Source organism: Bombyx mori, chromosome 24, assembly GCF_030269925.1.
Source record: "Bombyx mori chromosome 24, ASM3026992v2".
Classification (NCBI taxonomy): Eukaryota; Metazoa; Arthropoda; class Insecta; order Lepidoptera; family Bombycidae; genus Bombyx; species Bombyx mori.
In genome coordinates, this window is record NC_085130.1 from 7,438,463 (window position 1) to 7,456,423 (window position 17,961).

General features: G+C 39.6%; 1 protein-coding gene across 4 annotated transcripts in view; it reads left to right on the forward strand.

Moving 5' to 3' along the window:
• The window catches only part of LOC101746832 (mitogen-activated protein kinase kinase kinase kinase 5), a 50,449-nt gene extending 37,388 nt beyond the window's left edge, over positions 1–13,061 (forward strand). For 2 of the 4 annotated variants that reach the window (XM_038019699.2, XM_038019700.2), the window contains 10 exons: positions 30–157; positions 832–913; positions 1,980–2,102; positions 2,715–2,852; positions 3,530–3,654; positions 3,825–3,957; positions 4,980–5,098; positions 5,915–6,059; positions 6,475–6,601; positions 7,315–13,061. In XM_038019699.2, coding sequence (XP_037875627.1) covers positions 30–157; positions 832–913; positions 1,980–2,102; positions 2,715–2,852; positions 3,530–3,654; positions 3,825–3,957; positions 4,980–5,098; positions 5,915–6,059; positions 6,475–6,601; positions 7,315–7,414 — 1,220 coding nt within the window. In that variant the 3' untranslated portion in view covers positions 7,415–13,061. The remainder of the gene's footprint in view (positions 1–29; positions 158–831; positions 914–1,979; positions 2,103–2,714; positions 2,853–3,529; positions 3,655–3,824; positions 3,958–4,979; positions 5,099–5,914; positions 6,060–6,474; positions 6,602–7,314) is intronic. The other 2 variants (XM_062675694.1, XM_062675695.1) reach the window with 2 other exon arrangements.
• The last annotated feature ends 4,900 nt before the right edge of the window (positions 13,062–17,961 follow it).

Consider the following 17,961-nt stretch of genomic DNA (forward strand, 5'->3'; position numbering starts at 1 on the left):
CGATACACCAATATGGCCGTGTCTGTCAGTGTCAGGTCCGGGTACGCCGCCGGTGCCGCCCCGCCGCGCGCGCTCCCGCCGCCTCACCCCTCCGCGCCCCGCACCGAACGGACTCCCCCCCACGCCCAAGGTGCACATGGGGGCTTGCTTCTCCAAGGTAACGTGTGTGCTACTATGTCGGTGATGACACCCCGCAGTCAGGTACGAATAGCCCTAATGAAATACGTACTTAACACAGAGCTCACGAACGACTTCCACGATTTTTATTATGTTGTTGCTTAGATGGGTGGACGAGCTCACAGCTCACCTGGTATTAAGTGGTAAAAATGGAGGCCTTGTGTAGAGGTTTGGGAGGATCGCCTCCTGTCGCTGATCGCACCTGTAATTTCATCTAGGTGGACTCTTAGACACCGGCTGAGCTTTTTTTCGCTATAGTAGTTTTTAAGTAGGTGAAAAAAATGGGGGCGCTAAAAAATAATATATTCTCAAAGTGGGCAGTAGATAAAATAAGTTTGCGAACCCCTGGCCTAGACCATACCAAATACCACAGTGACTAAAGCCTTTTTTTTCCTACCTAAGCTGATAGCCTTGAGAGGCTATTTCAGCGTAACCTTAACTAGTAGGTGAGCTCACAGGGCTCAAACCGGAGTAATGCTAACACTGGCCCTAGCAAGAGCAGTGTGCTTCGCAGAATCTACCACTAGATCGGAAACGCGACCCACTGAGAAGAAACTCAGTGGGCTGTGTCTAGGGGACTAAAGCCGTTAGCGTCATCATTACAGGAGCATGATGAGGTTACAGCCGTAAACCCTGTTAACTTGTAAATTTTAGGTGTTCAACGGATGTCCGCTAAGGATAAACTGCACGGCGTCGTGGATACACCCGGAGACGAGAGACCAGCACATACTGATAGGTAAGATTCTGCGTGGTTCTGATGATAGATTTTTTTTTTTTTTTATTGCCCTTGTAGGCAGACGAGCATACGGCCCACCTGATGGTGAGTGGTTACCGTCGCCCATGGACTTCAGCAATGCCAGGGGCAGAGCCAAGCCGCTGCCTACCGTAAATCTGGCCTTTTTTCGAATCTCGAAATCGAAATTCGAACGAAAAGGCCAGATTCGAAATTCGAATCTGGCCTTTTCGTTGTGGAGCAGTAATGCGTTGCGGTTTGAAGGGTGGGGCATTTGTACTGCGAATTAAGATTCGGAACTCATCTTGAGGTGGTTGACGGCGTTTGAGTTGTTGATGTCAATGGGCTCCAGTGACTGTAACTTTTCTTAAATTTTTCATGTGGCCTTTTCGTAATCAGGGTTAACCTGTACCCTAGGCCTGATGGTATTGATGACGCCTATCTCTGCCTATTCGGTTTTTAGATGTCAGTATTCCAGATGCACAGATGAGAGCTGGTTTCAAGTGGTTAGCTGAGCCCAGACGTGACAATGTGGACATCTTTATCCATCCTTTAAAATGACCGCTTCGTCAATCCTGGTTGTATCGACTGCATCACGCTGGTATAATACTTGGAGACCGCTGCTGCCTGGTAACATCCTAGTTGCCTCACGACGTATATATGAGAAGACGGTGAGCGTCATCTTAGGCCACTAATAGAAACATGGCCGAGTCACTAATAACAGCTGATTCCTTCAAGATCATGATTGCTATGCGACATTAACGCCCAGAATTGTAGCGCCCAGCTGCCTCGAACACTGACCTTGTCAATACTATTAGCGGTCCCATAAACTAACTTTGTCCTTCTTCAAACGAGGCTTGTGGACTTAACGGTAGGCAGCGGCATGGCCTGAAGTCCACGGGCAACGGTAACCACTTATCATCAGGTGGGCCGTATGCTCGTCTGCTTACATGGGCAATAAAAAGTACTCTTACCTCCATAACGGGTAGCGAAAATCGATCCAACTCAGGGGACCATTTGGGTCACCAATCCTAAAGCCAGGACCGACGCAGTGGATCCTTGATTTCAGGTGCTGAAGAGGGCATCTATACATTGAACCTGAACGAGCTCCACGAGACGGCGATGGACCAGCTCTGCCCCAGGAGGACCATATGGATGCACGTCATCAAAGACGTCCTCATGTCGCTGTCGGGTGAGTACGTCGCCGGTGTCCCTCACAGTTGACCCCTCGGCTCGGTTTTATTGCTTAGATGGGTGGACGAGCTCACAGCCCACGTAATGTTAAGTGGTCACTGGAGCCCAAAGACATCTACAACGTAAATGCGCCACCTACCTTGACACATACGTTCTAAGGTCTCAGGTATAGTTAGAACGGCTGCCCCACCCTTCAAACCTAAACACATTGCTGCTGATTGTCACACTATTTTATTCCCCGATGGTGGTAGGACCCCTTGAGAGTCCGCGCGGGTAGGTACCACCGCCCCGCCTATTTCTGCCGTGAAGCAGTGATGCGTTTCGGTTTGAAGGATGGAGCAGCCGTTGTAACTATACTGAGACCTTAGAACTTATATCTCAAGGTGGGTGGCGCATTTATGTTGTAGATGTCTATGGGCTCCAGTATCCACTTAACATCAGGTGGGCTGTGAGCTCGTCCATCTATCTATGCAATAAAAAAAAGCTTGACAGGATCGCCTCCTGTCGTTGATCGCGTCTGTGATTTCATCTAGGAGGACTCTCCTTTAGGACAATTCCTAGGACATAGAGACCTCAAGAGGTCCTACTACCAGTAATGTGCCGGTTGCAGGCAAGACGGCGTCTCTGTACCGGCATGAGCTTCTGGCGCTGGCGGGAGGCGCGCGGGGCGGAAGGTCGCTCCGGGTCCTCGCCCCCAAGCTGCTGCCCAGACGGTTCGCCCTCACCACCCGCCTTCCAGACACAAGAGGTACAGCTTTTAATCATACCTTGTCTTATATAGCTCATGGCAAGCAAAGAAGCGGGCTAGGTCGTGCGTCAGTACAGAAAATAACAGTTTAAAAAAACTAACAAAATACGCTTTTATAGAAAAACCAACTAAAAAATAGAAAATAAATTTTATTAAATTTGAATTAAAAATAGTGTAAGAAAAAATGATTTAGGATTTAGGATTAGGATTGACATCAAAATATTTTTTACGGCCATTGTCTACTGAACCATTTGGCCTAATATTGTCGGTATGTCATCATTCTCCTGCTCTTCTCTCAATCACCTGGAGTCGGCGTGACATGTTTTCTCTTTCCATACTCCTCTATCATAAGCGTCTTCACGAAATCCATCAATTTTTTCATAGGTCTACCTGTTCCTCTGAAACCTTCCACGTTCATATTTACCTTACCAATCTCATTCAGTCATTTCGCCTCATAACATCTCAAACGCGCACTTCTCAACTTCTGTCACAGGTGCCATTTTCAGACTTCCTCTAACATATAACTTATATAACACTAAATTTTTTTTTATTAATTAAAAAAATATAAAAAAAGAATGTGGCTCTCGTCATTTCGTCTCATCACATGTCCATACCGTCCATCCATCAGTATCCGGCCGGTAATATTGCCGGTATGTTATACCGAAAATGTTATCCAGGTTGTACGCGCTGCGCAGTGGCCCGCAATCCCTACAACGGGTACAAGTACCTGTGCGGCGCCACTCCCGCGGGCCTCTTCCTCATGCAGTGGTACGATCCGCTCAGGAAGTTCATGTTGCTCAAAGTAAGTGCTCTTTGAAACTTTTATTATTACATCGTCTCAAACTTTTTCGCTTGTGTGTTGCATGTCGCGTGACGGTCGGCTGCGGAGTAGGGATAAAGTGACAGACGCTCGTCAGAGCAGCCAGAATCTCGTAGCGTCAACACAACAAACTTGTTTTATTTTCGTTTCAGAACATAGAATGTAGTGTACCCTCGCCCTTACCGGTCTTCGAACTGATCATAACCCCGGACTCCGAGTACCCGCTGCTGTGCATCGGCGCCACCAGGAAACCCCTGAGATTGAACCTTATCAACATCAACTCAGGTGCGGTTTTACTTTGGCAAACATAATGTAGGTGCGATCGACACGTTTACGTGTTTCTTAAAGAGCTCGCGTTATGGTGAGAATGTGAGGGAGTATACACTTGATAGCAAGTGGTCCATGGACATGTCCCAACAAGAACAACGTGCTTTGTCTCTTTGCTTTGTGAAACGTTGAATATATATCGACGGAAGAAAGCGGAATTTTTGTAACTAGAAAAACCCTTTTTACTGGTGGTAGGACCTTCTATGAGTCCGCACGAGTCGGTGTCAGATGGCGCAGATTAGTGCATTCGAAATGGGGGCCTGTTATATTAATAAATAAAAAAATGAATAAAAAGTATTTACTGGTGGTAGGACGTCTTGTGAGTCCGCACGGGTAGGTACCACCACCCCGCCTATTTCTGCCGTGAAGCAGTAATGCGTTTCGGTTTGAAGGGTGGGGCAGCCGTTGTAATTATACTGAGACTTCAGAACTTATATCTCAAGGTGGGTGACAGCATTTACGTTGTGGATGTCTATGGGCGTAGTAGTAGTTGTAGAGGTCTATTCTCCATACGTCGATCATCAGATTGTGGCCTCATGAGGCTTTCTTGGAACACATGGTGGGGTTCAGCGTCCTTTCACGGCAGTGCTTTTGGGAGATTTAGTTCTTCGAGGCCGCTGAAGCCTTGATAAGATTCGGCTAATTAACCGCCTCCAGATATTCGACGTTGATTGTCTTACGGTCGAAAGGTGAAACTCCAACTTAACTCTCCTCTTTTTTTATTTTATTTTTATTGCTTAGTTGGGTGGACTAGCTCACAGCCCACCTGGTGTTAAGTAGTTACTGGAGCCCATAGACATCTACGACGTAAATGCACCACCCACTTTGAGATATAAGTTCTAAGGTCTCAAGTATTACAACGGCTGCCCCACCCTTCAAACCGAAACGCATTACTGCTTCACGGCAGAAATAGGCGGGGTGGTGGTAATCTCTCATCCGGGCTTGGGACCGATGTTAAGGAGTTGAATGGTTGATCCCAGGTGCGACGTGGTTCCACTCAGACGAGCTGGAGCCCTGCGTTGGGGGCTCCAACACGGTCCTGCCGCGACCGGAGCGCCTGCACACACTGCGGGCCGTGCACCAACTCAACAAGCACTCGGTCAGTACCAAGGTCGAAGCACCACAAGAAAGAGGATCCTGGTCCAAAGCACCGAAACTTATCGATGAGCTGTGTGTGTGCTTAGTGCGAGTTTTTTATCGTTCTCGATAGCGTAAAAATAACCTGATAACGTTCTCGATAGCGTAAACGTTAAGTCAAATTTGTATGCAGTTGGAACAGCGCCCCTAGCGGCAAAAGTTCCAACTCTCCTACAAATCTGAGTAAACTTTTACGCTATCGAATGCATGTGAGATATTTTACTGTTGCTGGTAACAGACTAGTGCACGCCAACAGACGTGCCATTCACTAGTCTCATTAGTAACAATAAAATATCTCAGTGGTTACACTATTAAAATTTTCGTAATTTCCTTAGTGCTGAAATGTTTTTTTTTTTAAAGAGATTTTATGACCTGGTTACTACGACCTTTAGGTCTGTCTTATTTTAATTTATATTCTTATTTTTATGAAAAATAATAATATGAAATGAAGATGATTAATTTGAGACATTAATCAACTGGGATGAAATTAAATGAAATGAGATGGGATGAAATATTATCTCAGTAAAATGGTGGTCATTTACTGAAATTTTTTCAGTGGACTTTTTGGAGGATCCCGAGAAGTTACGTCCAGCGGCTTTGTTTCATTTTCCCACATTTGTGCACTTTCACAGATATTAAACAATTAATAAACCACCATTATTACACATTTAAACCTGAAGAAACACTAAATAGACAAAATAAAACAAATCACACAACTTCACTCCTCGCGTTCCCGCCAAAAAGTCCGCTAAAATGTTTTTTGTGACTGTGTTGCCAGGTGCTAGTGTGCTACGAGAACGTGGTGGACATCATTCCGGTGTTGCCAGCGTCGCTTGACTCGGGCCGGTGGCGCGGGGACGACGACAAGCGGAGGGGGAAGCTACTCTCCAGAATAGAGTTCGACTTTAATATCGACAGTATACGTTAGTGTCGATAGTTGTTGTTAGCGTAAGGCCCGTGGACCGCACGACGCGGGCGCCTCTCTCGAAACGTAATATCTAAGACGAAAATGATGTAACGGCGGTACAGGAACGAACCATTGCTTTGTGGCAAATATTCAGAGCCACGGTGCCTTCCCGTGTGGGACTACAAAAAGGCTCCACCATAAGGACGTACAAAAAAAAAGATCAGAAAATAGAAACTCGTAATTGCGTTATTGCACGCGACCCGTGTGGTGCTCATTGGGCAATGTCGCCCATGGACATCGACAATGCGTGCGGTACTGACTGTTGTCAGCGATTCGACATTCGACATCGATAAACTTTATATACTATTTTTTTTTAACATTTGCGGAGATATATTAAGTATCGATATCGATGCTCTGTTGCGTTGTTGCAGTGTGCCTGGCGGACTCTGTCCTGGCGTTCCACCGGCACGGCGTCCAGGGTCGCTCGCTGCGCAACGCTGAGGTCACCCAGGAGATCACGGACCAGTCCAGGGCCTACAGGCTGCTGCCGCACGACAAGTGAGTGCTCCTCTATACGCGGACAAACGGACACCCGGTATCCAGATAACGGCAGGACGTGTTGTGAGAGAAGCAGTAGTGTGGAGAGGAGATGTGTGGAAATGGTGGTGCAAGGTAGAGGGGGAAGAGGTCGACCGAAGAAGATATGGATGGAGTGTGTGAATGACGATATGAGATAGAGAGAGGAGTGATAGTGTGTGAGAGAGAGGAGCGAGAGGTCCCTCCTGGCTGAGCCTCTACTCGCCCACCTATCCGGGAGAAACTGGAAAGGCCTCCGGGCTTCCAGTAATCCTTCAATCATAAAAAAGAAGTAAGAGGAGCGAGAGAGAAAGAGAGAGTATTCTTTATTGTACACCAAAAAAATAATAATAATACAATTAATTAATAAATAATACAATTGGCAGTAGTGATTGACGCACGAGTGAGTGTTGAGATGACGGCTGATAAAAGAGAATGGAGTAGAAAAAATCGTTGTGCTGACCCCACCTGATGGGATGAGGTGGAGACAAAAGAGGGTTATGAGCCCGCACGGGTGCGTACCACCAGTCTACCTATATTCACCGCGAAGTAGTCATGTTCAGTTTGAAACTCAAGATGTACAGGCTCCGGTAACTTACTCTCTATTGCACTACTGGGCTGTATACAGCAGAGCAGAGTAAGGACAGCGGTGGGCCCAGTAGTACGCTACTAGACCAGTATATCTTTACTTTCAGGGTGGTAGTGCTGGAGTCTCACACTCTGCAGAGCAACACAATGTCGAACGACGAAGGCAACGATCTCTACATACTGGCCGGACACGAGGCTTCATACTAGACTAGAACGTAACGAGGTATATGAAAAAATAACGAGCTCTTAGACTAACGCGACCCTAGCTCTTAGACTATAGTGCGACCGGAAGTGGCTCAGTCCGTGATACCGCCGCGTCTAGCTCTCGGAGTATCCGGTTAATGAAACTAATGAGATAACATTAAATGATTCATTACGTCATTAATATTTAATTGCAAATTGCGGTTCTAAACGACGAAGCGGCATGAAATTAAATAGAAATCTATATTCGCATCAATGAGGGTAGGATGAATTTTTGAGTACATTGCGTTGTCAGTATTATCTGTACTCGGAGTTACTGTTATAGTCTGTCGTTTGATGCTATTAAAAATAATCTTATCGATACTCTTACTGTTGGATCACGGGGTGGTGGTGATGTCGACAAGTCGAGTAACCTCGATGTGTTTCCGCAATCTGACAATAGATGGCGTTGTGCTTCTCGAGCGTTCTAGGTGCTACTAGATCCTTCGATATTCGTTCGGCTATTCGGCGATAGATGGCGTTACTCTTACCGGCGTAATGATAGGACATGATATGACGAGAGATTAATCTGGTATACCTTCACGGTCAGATGACTACGAATAGTACGCAGTATTCGTAACGTCCAAACCATTGATTCGAGGGTTGAAAGGGTATTTATGCAACTTTACAGGAGAGCCATTTAAAGTTTTAAAATTTGGAGAAACTAATCATAACCAAAAAGACTTCTTCAGCTATTCGCATGAGGTAAAATTAACTGAAGTTCAAGTTAAAAACGTCGAACTGTTGCTAATGCTAATACCAAATAAAACGCACCTCTAATTACAAAGACTAGATGATGACCGAGCTTTGCTCGTTTTTTTTTATAACGCCATCTTGTTGTGTCTTTAAAGCGGTTAGTTGCCCTCAATTAAGAAAAATAGTATTATTATTCGCCAATAGATGTCGGGAAGAGTTGATTATTGAAAACACGAATAAAAGAACATTTTCTGAAAATAAATCATAGCTAGATCGATTTATCGCCCCCGAAATCCCTGTATACTAAATTTTAGAAAATCGTTGAAGCCGTTTCCGAGATTCAGATTATATACAAGAATTGCTCGTTTAAAGGTATAAGATAAATGTCAGTTATTAAGCAAAATATCGCTTAAACTAAATAGCCTTTCATCTCACGATATAATAACAATAAAAAAACGCAAGATTAAACCGTATCGTAAAAGATAGTTTTTTTAATTAGGTCAATTTCTCATTTGATGATATTCCTCTCTGTCTCCGTGCTTAGCGTTATGGAGACCATCATTCAGTTTGGTCTTGAGAATTGAGCGATTTTTTTATTGCTTAGATGAGCGGACGAGGTCACGTCCCACCTGGTTTTAAGTAGTTACTGGAGCCCATAGACATCTACAACGTAAAAGCCGCCGTCCACCTTGAGATATGAGTTCTAAGGTCTCAGTATAGTTACAACGGCTGCCCCGCCCTTCAAACCGAAACGCATTTCACCTTTACGGCAGAAATAGGCGAGGCGGTGGTACCTACCCGTGCGGACTCACAAGAGGTCTTACCACCAATAAATTCGTCCGAATGTCTGCCCGAGCTGCGATATCTTGGTCTTTGCTCGAGATCATGTCCGATTTTTCGGGCGATGTCGTTAAAACCCTCCAAGATTCTTCGGAGGCAGGTGTGGGCGTGGCCCTTAATCATCATTACATCACTTACCTCCCATATTTATAAAGGGAAGTTGGGTTTTTAACTCGTACAGTTTGCGTAATTGAAATTGGGGGTTTTGTCGTTAATTTTTCAACGATAACTTTGGCTTATTACCTAAAGGGACGTATGAGATCTTAGTCCCGGTTCGAAGGTCAGTGGAGATCGTGACCGCTTGCATCTCACCACGTGTCCCAAGACGTGAGGTCGAAACCTGAGTTGCTACGTGGAATTCACGTTCCCGCCTCCAAATTGCAACTCGTAACGAACGATTTTTCACGGCGGAAATAGGCAGGATTATGCTACCCGCGAATGCTTACAATACACCCGACCGTGATAGAGTACTCTGAAAATGCTGATGCCCAGTCTCCAGTGTGTCCCTCAGACGCCTCACAAAAGAGATGTGGATGCTAATATACTTAACGACCCACCCAAAGTATACGATAACTTAGTGCAATCTTATCCGATATTAAAACCGGCGTCACTAATTCTACAATACGTCGAGCTTTTGAACTTAACTGTCACTAGGGAAAGCTGCAAGTTAAAGCTTTATTGATTGAATCCATTCTTTCATTTTTATCGAAATAGTGTGTAACTCTCACATTAACAGTTTTGACGTTTGACAAACTTCAATTGTCATAAATATTATCTAACGATTAGAAATCGAATCGATATTGTGAATCGATAAAACGATAGGCTTAAGACTAATTGTTATCACTGCCAAAGTTTAATAGCATTCCATTTTAATGAAAGCAATAATTATCTTAATTAATAAAGCGAACTTAATATCGATATAATTCATTCGGCTTTTTTGTTACGATTAAATCGAATTGAATTATTTAGAAAATCGATTGTTTATTGAGAAGATTTTTAATCGTAAATATACATACATATATGCATGTATCGTGCAAAACAGTTACAAAGATGAAGGCCCCGACCTGGATTGTAATTAAAACACTAACAACCAATTTGCTGTACATTGCGGGTCGCTTCTCAAATCTTCTATATAGACCAATCTGAAGACTAAAATTTATTAATCTAATAGGAAAAGAACATTAATTTTCTAAGTTAAGTTAAATTTGGCCTCAGAATTCGTAATTTCAATCGTAAACAATTGTCAATCGTAAACACGCGGCGAACTTTCTGGGTCTTTGACCTCGGGCATGTACTGATTTATAATTGTATTCCATTGCGCGCCGATCAAACTAAAGTAAATTTATTCGGATAGTTTGGATATTGGTTTTATTATTGTTCATTTATTTCGGTTTTCCCACAAAAGATATAACACACACACACACACACACAAAAGAACTGTTTTTAATGGAGCGATAATAGCATCCCGGTAAACAGCATCAATACTAAGACAACTATGCTAATTTCAATTAAGAATGAAGTGTATATATACGTTCAAATAAAGAGCATAAAGACAATGTGTTTTTTTATCACAATCTTAAGACTTATAATTAGGTCAAATTAAAACAAAACCACGGACAGAAAAGCCAAAAAAAAAAACAAAAAACAAATCAGGGAAGAGAAAACAGAACATAACTATAAAATAATTAATTATATTCGTGTTACCGAAACGAGATTATGAAGATGCTAAAGGATTTCGTATCAGTACCAATGATTTTTTTGTTTAGGGCAATCCTAAACATATAATTGTTTCTAGTGTGGCAACGCATCAGCAGTATGGCAACACAAGTCGTGGCACAAACATTTCTGGTCGCAGTGTATTTCATATTTTATATGAAGAGAATGAAAAATCTAAATCAAGTTTTATTAAAGCTAGCACAAAATACACTCCACGCTACATACAATTATTATTTAAATTCTACCATATATATATTTATTTATAACACAAATTCTACTATTCAGTTGGACGTTCTACATCGCGTCGTGACTGCAATGTTTTTAATGGCAACCCTATTGCACGATTATTACGAGCGATACGATCTTATACCCGGAGTTCTTACACATAGGCGGTAATTACTTGACCCGTGTGTGATAAGAAGTATCGCTTCTAACCTGTCACACCATTTAAATCGGACGGATATAGATATTATCCAGAATCATATGCGACCAATAGAATCGCTTGCTTCTGTCAGCGTTTGCAAAGATTATATTTTTACTGTCTGCAGTGCTGTCATTGTAAATGTCAATAGAACATTACAATGTGCTATTTAAGACCATTGACAGCATCACAAGCAGTGAATAGCTAATAGACTTATACGATTAAATGATGAATATTAAATTGGGGTTATGTGTAATTTGGTTTAGCGCCAAAACGATGTTTAAAATGGGTAGTTTAAAAATGAAATAAAAAGACATTTTTTTTTAGTTTTCTTTAAACCATATAGAATTAACTTTTGATTAAAAAACGCGCTCGCTTTTATGTAATATTTTTTTTTTTTGTAAATAATAAAAGTTTATTCCAATTAGTTTTATAGTCAATTGTATTATATCATTAGGTTAGTTGTGTAATTAAAAAAAAAGTGTATTTAATTATTATTATTATTAATTTGAATTTGTAACACCTCAATTGTTTTTACGGAAAGTTTTAATTAATTTAAACTTTTCCAAAGTGTATTTTGACTGATATTCGCTAATCCAGTGGAGTTAGACATTTATGATGCTACTTTAAAATGTAATAGGAAATTATGTATGCAATAATATTAATAATTCACGGATGAACTAAAAACATTTTAAATATTATAGATATTACAGAAAATATTATTTTCAAAACGACTTGTATTAATGTCTTTTCCTAATCATGTTGCGTTTTGATAAATGTAGCCTTAAATACTTTTTTATTGGTCTTGAGGTGCAAGTGGTTCTCGAAGTACGTATGCATCGCCTCATAAATGCCTCCCTCAACCCTCCAAAGCAGAATATTAGCTTGATACCAGGGTGGTGGGGGATACCAAGGTATGATGATACCAATTGGCGATCATAAAAACTGGCATCGCAGACCAATAAAAAAGCAAAAGAAATTGGCAATATGTATTTTTGTATAGGAAAAGTACATTGTATTTGTATCGCGTTGGAAGGGTGTTGATTAAGCAGCGCCACGGTTCGATGGTGCCGCTGAGGGCAGCTTTTGAGGTCAGGGTAGCGATGGTCGAGTCGGTTGAGGGTCGATCTTGGTCGTTTTGGGCGATTTTCTCTCACATAAGACATTGTACAGTTGATCATGAATCATGATTGGAGCGTCTACGGAATTCGGATCAGTGTGCTTAGTGCGAGTTTCTTAACATTCGCGATAGCGTAAAAGTACGTAAAAGTTAAGCCAATTTTGTATACAGTTGGAACAGCGCCCCTAGCGGCAAACGTAGGCAAATGATCCCATTCCATATACAAATATGAGCTAACTTTTACGCTATCGAGAACGTTAAAAAACTCGCACTAAGCACACAGGAGTCAGATTGTAATGTGTATCCCAGACTCGCCCGTCACTGGATCAGATGGTATTAACTTATGAACTGTGATATTTCAAATCACAGTTGTGATGTATTTTTTTTGTTTATTGCACGCAAAACGTTATTAAATTGAATTCTTTTGAGTTTATCTTTGAATTGAAAAAAGAAAAATCGCTTTTCACCATCGACGCTGGCTGTAAATAATGAGATTAAAAACAGTTTCTACCTTTTTGTCTGTGATCATGGTAGAAGTTTTAGATTGAATGTTGTCAACATCGAAGCTATCACTGGCGTTTCGTTTCACGCACAGTTTTCAGTTATTTTGAAAATCAACTTGACAGAATTTAGGAAAAGGAACGTACGCTTAAGTAACGTTGTGATTTCGCTAATTTAATAATAATAATATTAATATTATTTGTTTCGTTTTTATTTTTTTATTTTGTCAAGTTGTTTTTTGTTATGGTTACATCGACTTTATGCTTTCAAATAATACCTTTTTATTTATACCTCTCTCAATAAACGTTTATTTTGTATGATTTTGGTTTTTTTATTTTTTATTTTTCCTTTCCGCAAACTATGGATATTACATTTTTTATCAACACACATTCTTTTTATGTCGTGATTGTTTTAGTTAAGATTTAAATTGTTTTTTTGGTCTAATTCTGCACTTTTAAAATTATTATTTCACTCATATACTCTACGTATTTCGACATGTTAGTATCATCTCTACGGATAACGGTTATTGGCGGGATGACACATAATAATTAATATTTTTAAATGATTCGGTTTTAATATTAGTTTTAAACCGTTAGCTTTATTAGACGTAAGTAAATGAGAACACCATTTTCTCATTAGAACGAGAGAAATATTTAAGATATTTATGACAAATAGTACGCTAATGAACACCAGTACCTAATAAATGTTTCGAATTTTTATCTATTTTAATAAATAATTAGTGATAACGCGAGATAAAGGTGAGCCGATTTAGTTCTTGTTTTTTTTTTTTTTAAATCGACAGGTAATTTGTAATTTCTTATCAATTTCTCAATTTTTATTTTTTTGTTTTCCTACCTATGCTTATAGCCTTGAGAGGCTATTTCAGCTTCACCCTAACGTTTATAGATGAGCTCACGGGGCTCAACCGGAGAGTTGCTAACACTGACCCTAGCAAGAGTAGTGCTTCGCAGAATCTACCACCGGATCGGAAACGCGACCCACTGAGAAGATCCGGCGAGAAACTCAGTGGGCTGTGTCTATGGAGAATTTCTCAATATGGCGGATTGAATGTATGAGAATGACATTTGAAATTGCAAGCAGAGTCCAAAGCAATGTTTGAATGTGAACATCCGCGGTGACAAGTGTAGCGCTGTAAAAATACGGCTTTTATCTAAACTCTGTTACTCATTTCATACAAAAGTAATATTGCTTTGGGTAAAGTCATGAAAAGTACATTGAGTATTTGTGTGCCACCTTTGAATAATCAGATATTGTCTCAACATGTATACCATTATATTATTTTATTGCTCAGAAATACAATCACAGAAAATATAACTAAGCCACGTTCTCGTAAGATAATCAAATGGTGAAAGTTAAAATTCAGAAACATGTAGGTGTGCTCACTCATGGAACCTCTTAACAATTAACAATACATTGTCATTGTTTATGACATGAGCGTCGGTCAAGTTTTCCCTCACTGGTCTCAGTATTACAGCTGCGGTGATAAACATGCGCAATATAAATATTATTGCTAGATAAGAAAATGTTATTTACCAAAAAATGATAAGGTGAACATTAAATATGAATATTTCTGTAGTAATTAAAAAAACAAGCAAAAATAAATATTGTGATACGTCGCGTCGCTATAAATGAATGAAATCCTAAACAATTAAACATCGGTCGATATGTATCTAAAATAAGGAATTTTACTTTTGCAGTCACGATTTAAAAAAACACCTTTATCTCGCGAAAGCTTAGTATTAATCCAGAGTATGGATATTAAGTTTAGGTTTGTAGTTTAAGAAACAAATAATATTTGAAAGTCTGGATTTTAAGTCTATTAAAGAGATTATAAAGCGTGATGTCGCTGAATTAGCATTAAATGCGGTCTTTTTTTCGATTTTCAATATTATTAATTGTATTCTTATATGTAATGTTTTTTTTTAAATATTAGCGGAGCTGTATTTAGTAAGTTAAAACGACATCTACAACATTACGACTGCCCTGCGAAAATTTCAAATGACCAAATAATTTATCCGAGATATTTTTTATCTGTGGTTTTTGCACTTTTTAGCGGGAACGTGAATAAACCTATGGACCGTTGCGTTTTGTGTATAGTGTTTATTGAGATGTACTCTACGTACTGTATGCATCGATATATTACCACTCGATGACTGTAGGCTAAACCTTTGCAAGCCGTTAAATATGAATTTGCACATAACGTATGACACTGCTTTGGAACGTCTATGAGGCTTTTTTATTTTTTTGCGAGTGATAAAGAGTGCGACTTGCATTTTTTTGACGTCCTAGTAAAATTTTACGGGTCCTTAATCGGTTGCCTTCATTGGTCGCGTTACTTGTATAGATCTCAGAATATTCGTTCAAGAAGTACCTATCCTTTAATAAAGTATTGGATTACAGTTTTAGACCTTGGAAAAGAAATTACTATACAGTTCTGCTAATAATTTTCTATGTTATTACTGTCTACTAGATATTTTCTAAATTTTTGTCTTATTCTGCTTAGCAAATTTATTACTATAACTACTGTTAGAGTCTGATTTAAAGTCATGCTTCATTTCTTAGAACTTGTACTTTTAAATTATATCGTAACCCTTAAATACGCTTGGTTATTGTTATTTTAACAAATTTCAAAACTTTGATTTTGATTGCTTTTGAATCTGTTACTTTAATATCTGTCTATAACGCAACAGTATACATAATCATCTATTTTCCACATTAAACGAAATCAATTGATTTATTTGCGAATACCAGAGTTGTTATTACCATTTTCCAACAAGAATTAGTCTGCAGATAGGCGGCAGTTACAAGACTGCAAACCAAATTTATTACCTCGGATGGTAGGTAATAAGTTACATTAGCCATTAATAGCTGATCAAACGTAAATACCGCCACTCATCTTTGGACCAAGCGGATACCCTACGTCGAGGGAACCTGTAAAACATTATCTACTCTATTATCTGCGTGTTCACACCTACTATCAATAATAATGTGCCCATCTCAACCACTAAGGACATCTGGCACTATAAGAAAAAGAAGATAAACATTTTTTAAGACAGAGAATAAATTAAAATAATTTAATACCGACGCATTTAAGGGTTAAAATCGATTTAAATTTTACTAAACTAGTTTTGTTGCTAAATTTTTCTTAAAGTTTTTCATCTCAATATATTATGAATAGTTTTTAAGTCTTCGATAATTAAAAAAAAATGATGATAATAAATTCAAGAGGAAAAATATATGTATTTAGTTTATATTAATATAAAATTAGAATATATTTTCGTTATAATTGAGAGTTATCAAATTGTAAATATATAGGTAGAGGTAGACACAAACCTGGCCGTGAGGTTTGAGAACACAATTTGTTTCCAGATATATTTTATTCCATAATAAAAAAAGGTAACAAAATTACTTTGTTTCTTATTTGTTATTTTTTCGGTAAATTAGGTACAACTACTTTTAAGACGTAGGTTATTTCTTTTATTAAATTTTTTATTATATTTTATTTTAACGCATCGACTTGTGGGATTCTTCATTTCGGAAAGGTTTTTTAAGCGGACAATACAAGTAATAAGTGAAGTAGTATCCGCAGATTCAGATAAACTTAACTATAAGATATATGGAATTATCATAAGATGAAGATATCAGGTTTTTTCTAGTATTTACTATATGATTGAATACATTTATTGCTCCTCCTTGGATGAGTGCCGTTAATGGGTTAACTGATGAGACACCAGCCTTGAAACGTGAACCTGAAGTTTCAATTGTGTTGTTAGTCAATAGTAATGGATTCGACTTTCATGACGACCTGGACCTAGTCCATCAGTACTTAAGTGTTTGCAGTCAGCGTCAATGCCCCATCTCGATAAAGCGGCACGACACGAGAACCCTCTCATTGTGGCCGCCGGTAACTACATAGCCGATCCTGCAGACCGAACAGTAAACAGTCGACGTCGCCGCCCAAAACCGTCATCTCAGATCCTCCCGATCCACTAACGGAGCTTTTAGGTACCCCAAGCACCGGTCATCGTTCTCGTCGAACCCGTCGCTTACGACGAAGGGCTTGGCGAGTAAATTAACCCACAGACACAGCCCACCGAGTTTCTCGCCTGATCTTCGTGGGTTGCGTTTCCGATCCGGTGGTAGATTCTGCGAAGCACGGCTTTTGCTAGGGTTCATGCTAGCAACATCAGGTTTGAGCCCCGTGAGCTCACCTACACACTAGGGTAGAGCTGATATAGCCTCTCAAAGCTGTCATCAAAGGTAGGGGGGAAAAAAAAACATGCAAATTAATGGATTAATGTTCTTTGTGGAGCATGAATCCTTTGCTGGAAAACAGACAGAATTGTCTATTATGCCGTATCAGAATTAAATAACTACAATGTTATATTGCTTCTTCTTCTTGCCCTTATCCCATATTATCTGGAGTCACTGCCGACTCTTATTTTACATATTCACTCCCTACATTCACATCTCTAATCTTGTCCAACATATCCTATTTTACTCAGTCCATCGAAGTTATTTAAAACACTGTCACTATCACACCTAGATTATTTTTGGTCAAATGATTATCGTCATTCACATAACATGCCCATACCATAATTCTTCCATTTTTTACTTTGTCAGTGGAACTACTTTGAGACTTCCTATAAACACTTATTTTGAATCTTATCCTATGATGTTATATTGTATTTGAGTCGTCTATTATCAAAGGTGGCAATCTGTGCATTTGGACAAAAAAATGTTATTGATATGTCAATACAGATTGATTTGAATATAATCGTCTCCTTCAAAGAATACGGTTCAAAACCTGCATTAAATAAAGGTTAATACTTAACCTGTTATTTATCTAAGATGTCGTTCAGAAGAGTTTTGTGACTGCCAACAGAATACAAAGTCAATAATTCGTTTTTCTGATTTACCAATAATTGTCCAAAAGTCACATTGCCGGCTTTGATAATAGTCGACTCATTTGATTCATATTTCGTATCATTTAATTCAAATTGGTTGTCATGTCCCACTCTTGACAAAAGCCAAAACAAACTACCAAGTTTCGAGAACTACCACCATAGATAAGCAGGGCATTGAATATTGTATGATATATTGAATGAAAATAATTGGAGGTTTTCACACAAACATAACCATTATTTTAATTTCTCTTGAGACTATTCTAGAATACTGAAAAATAATAGAAAAGCCAGA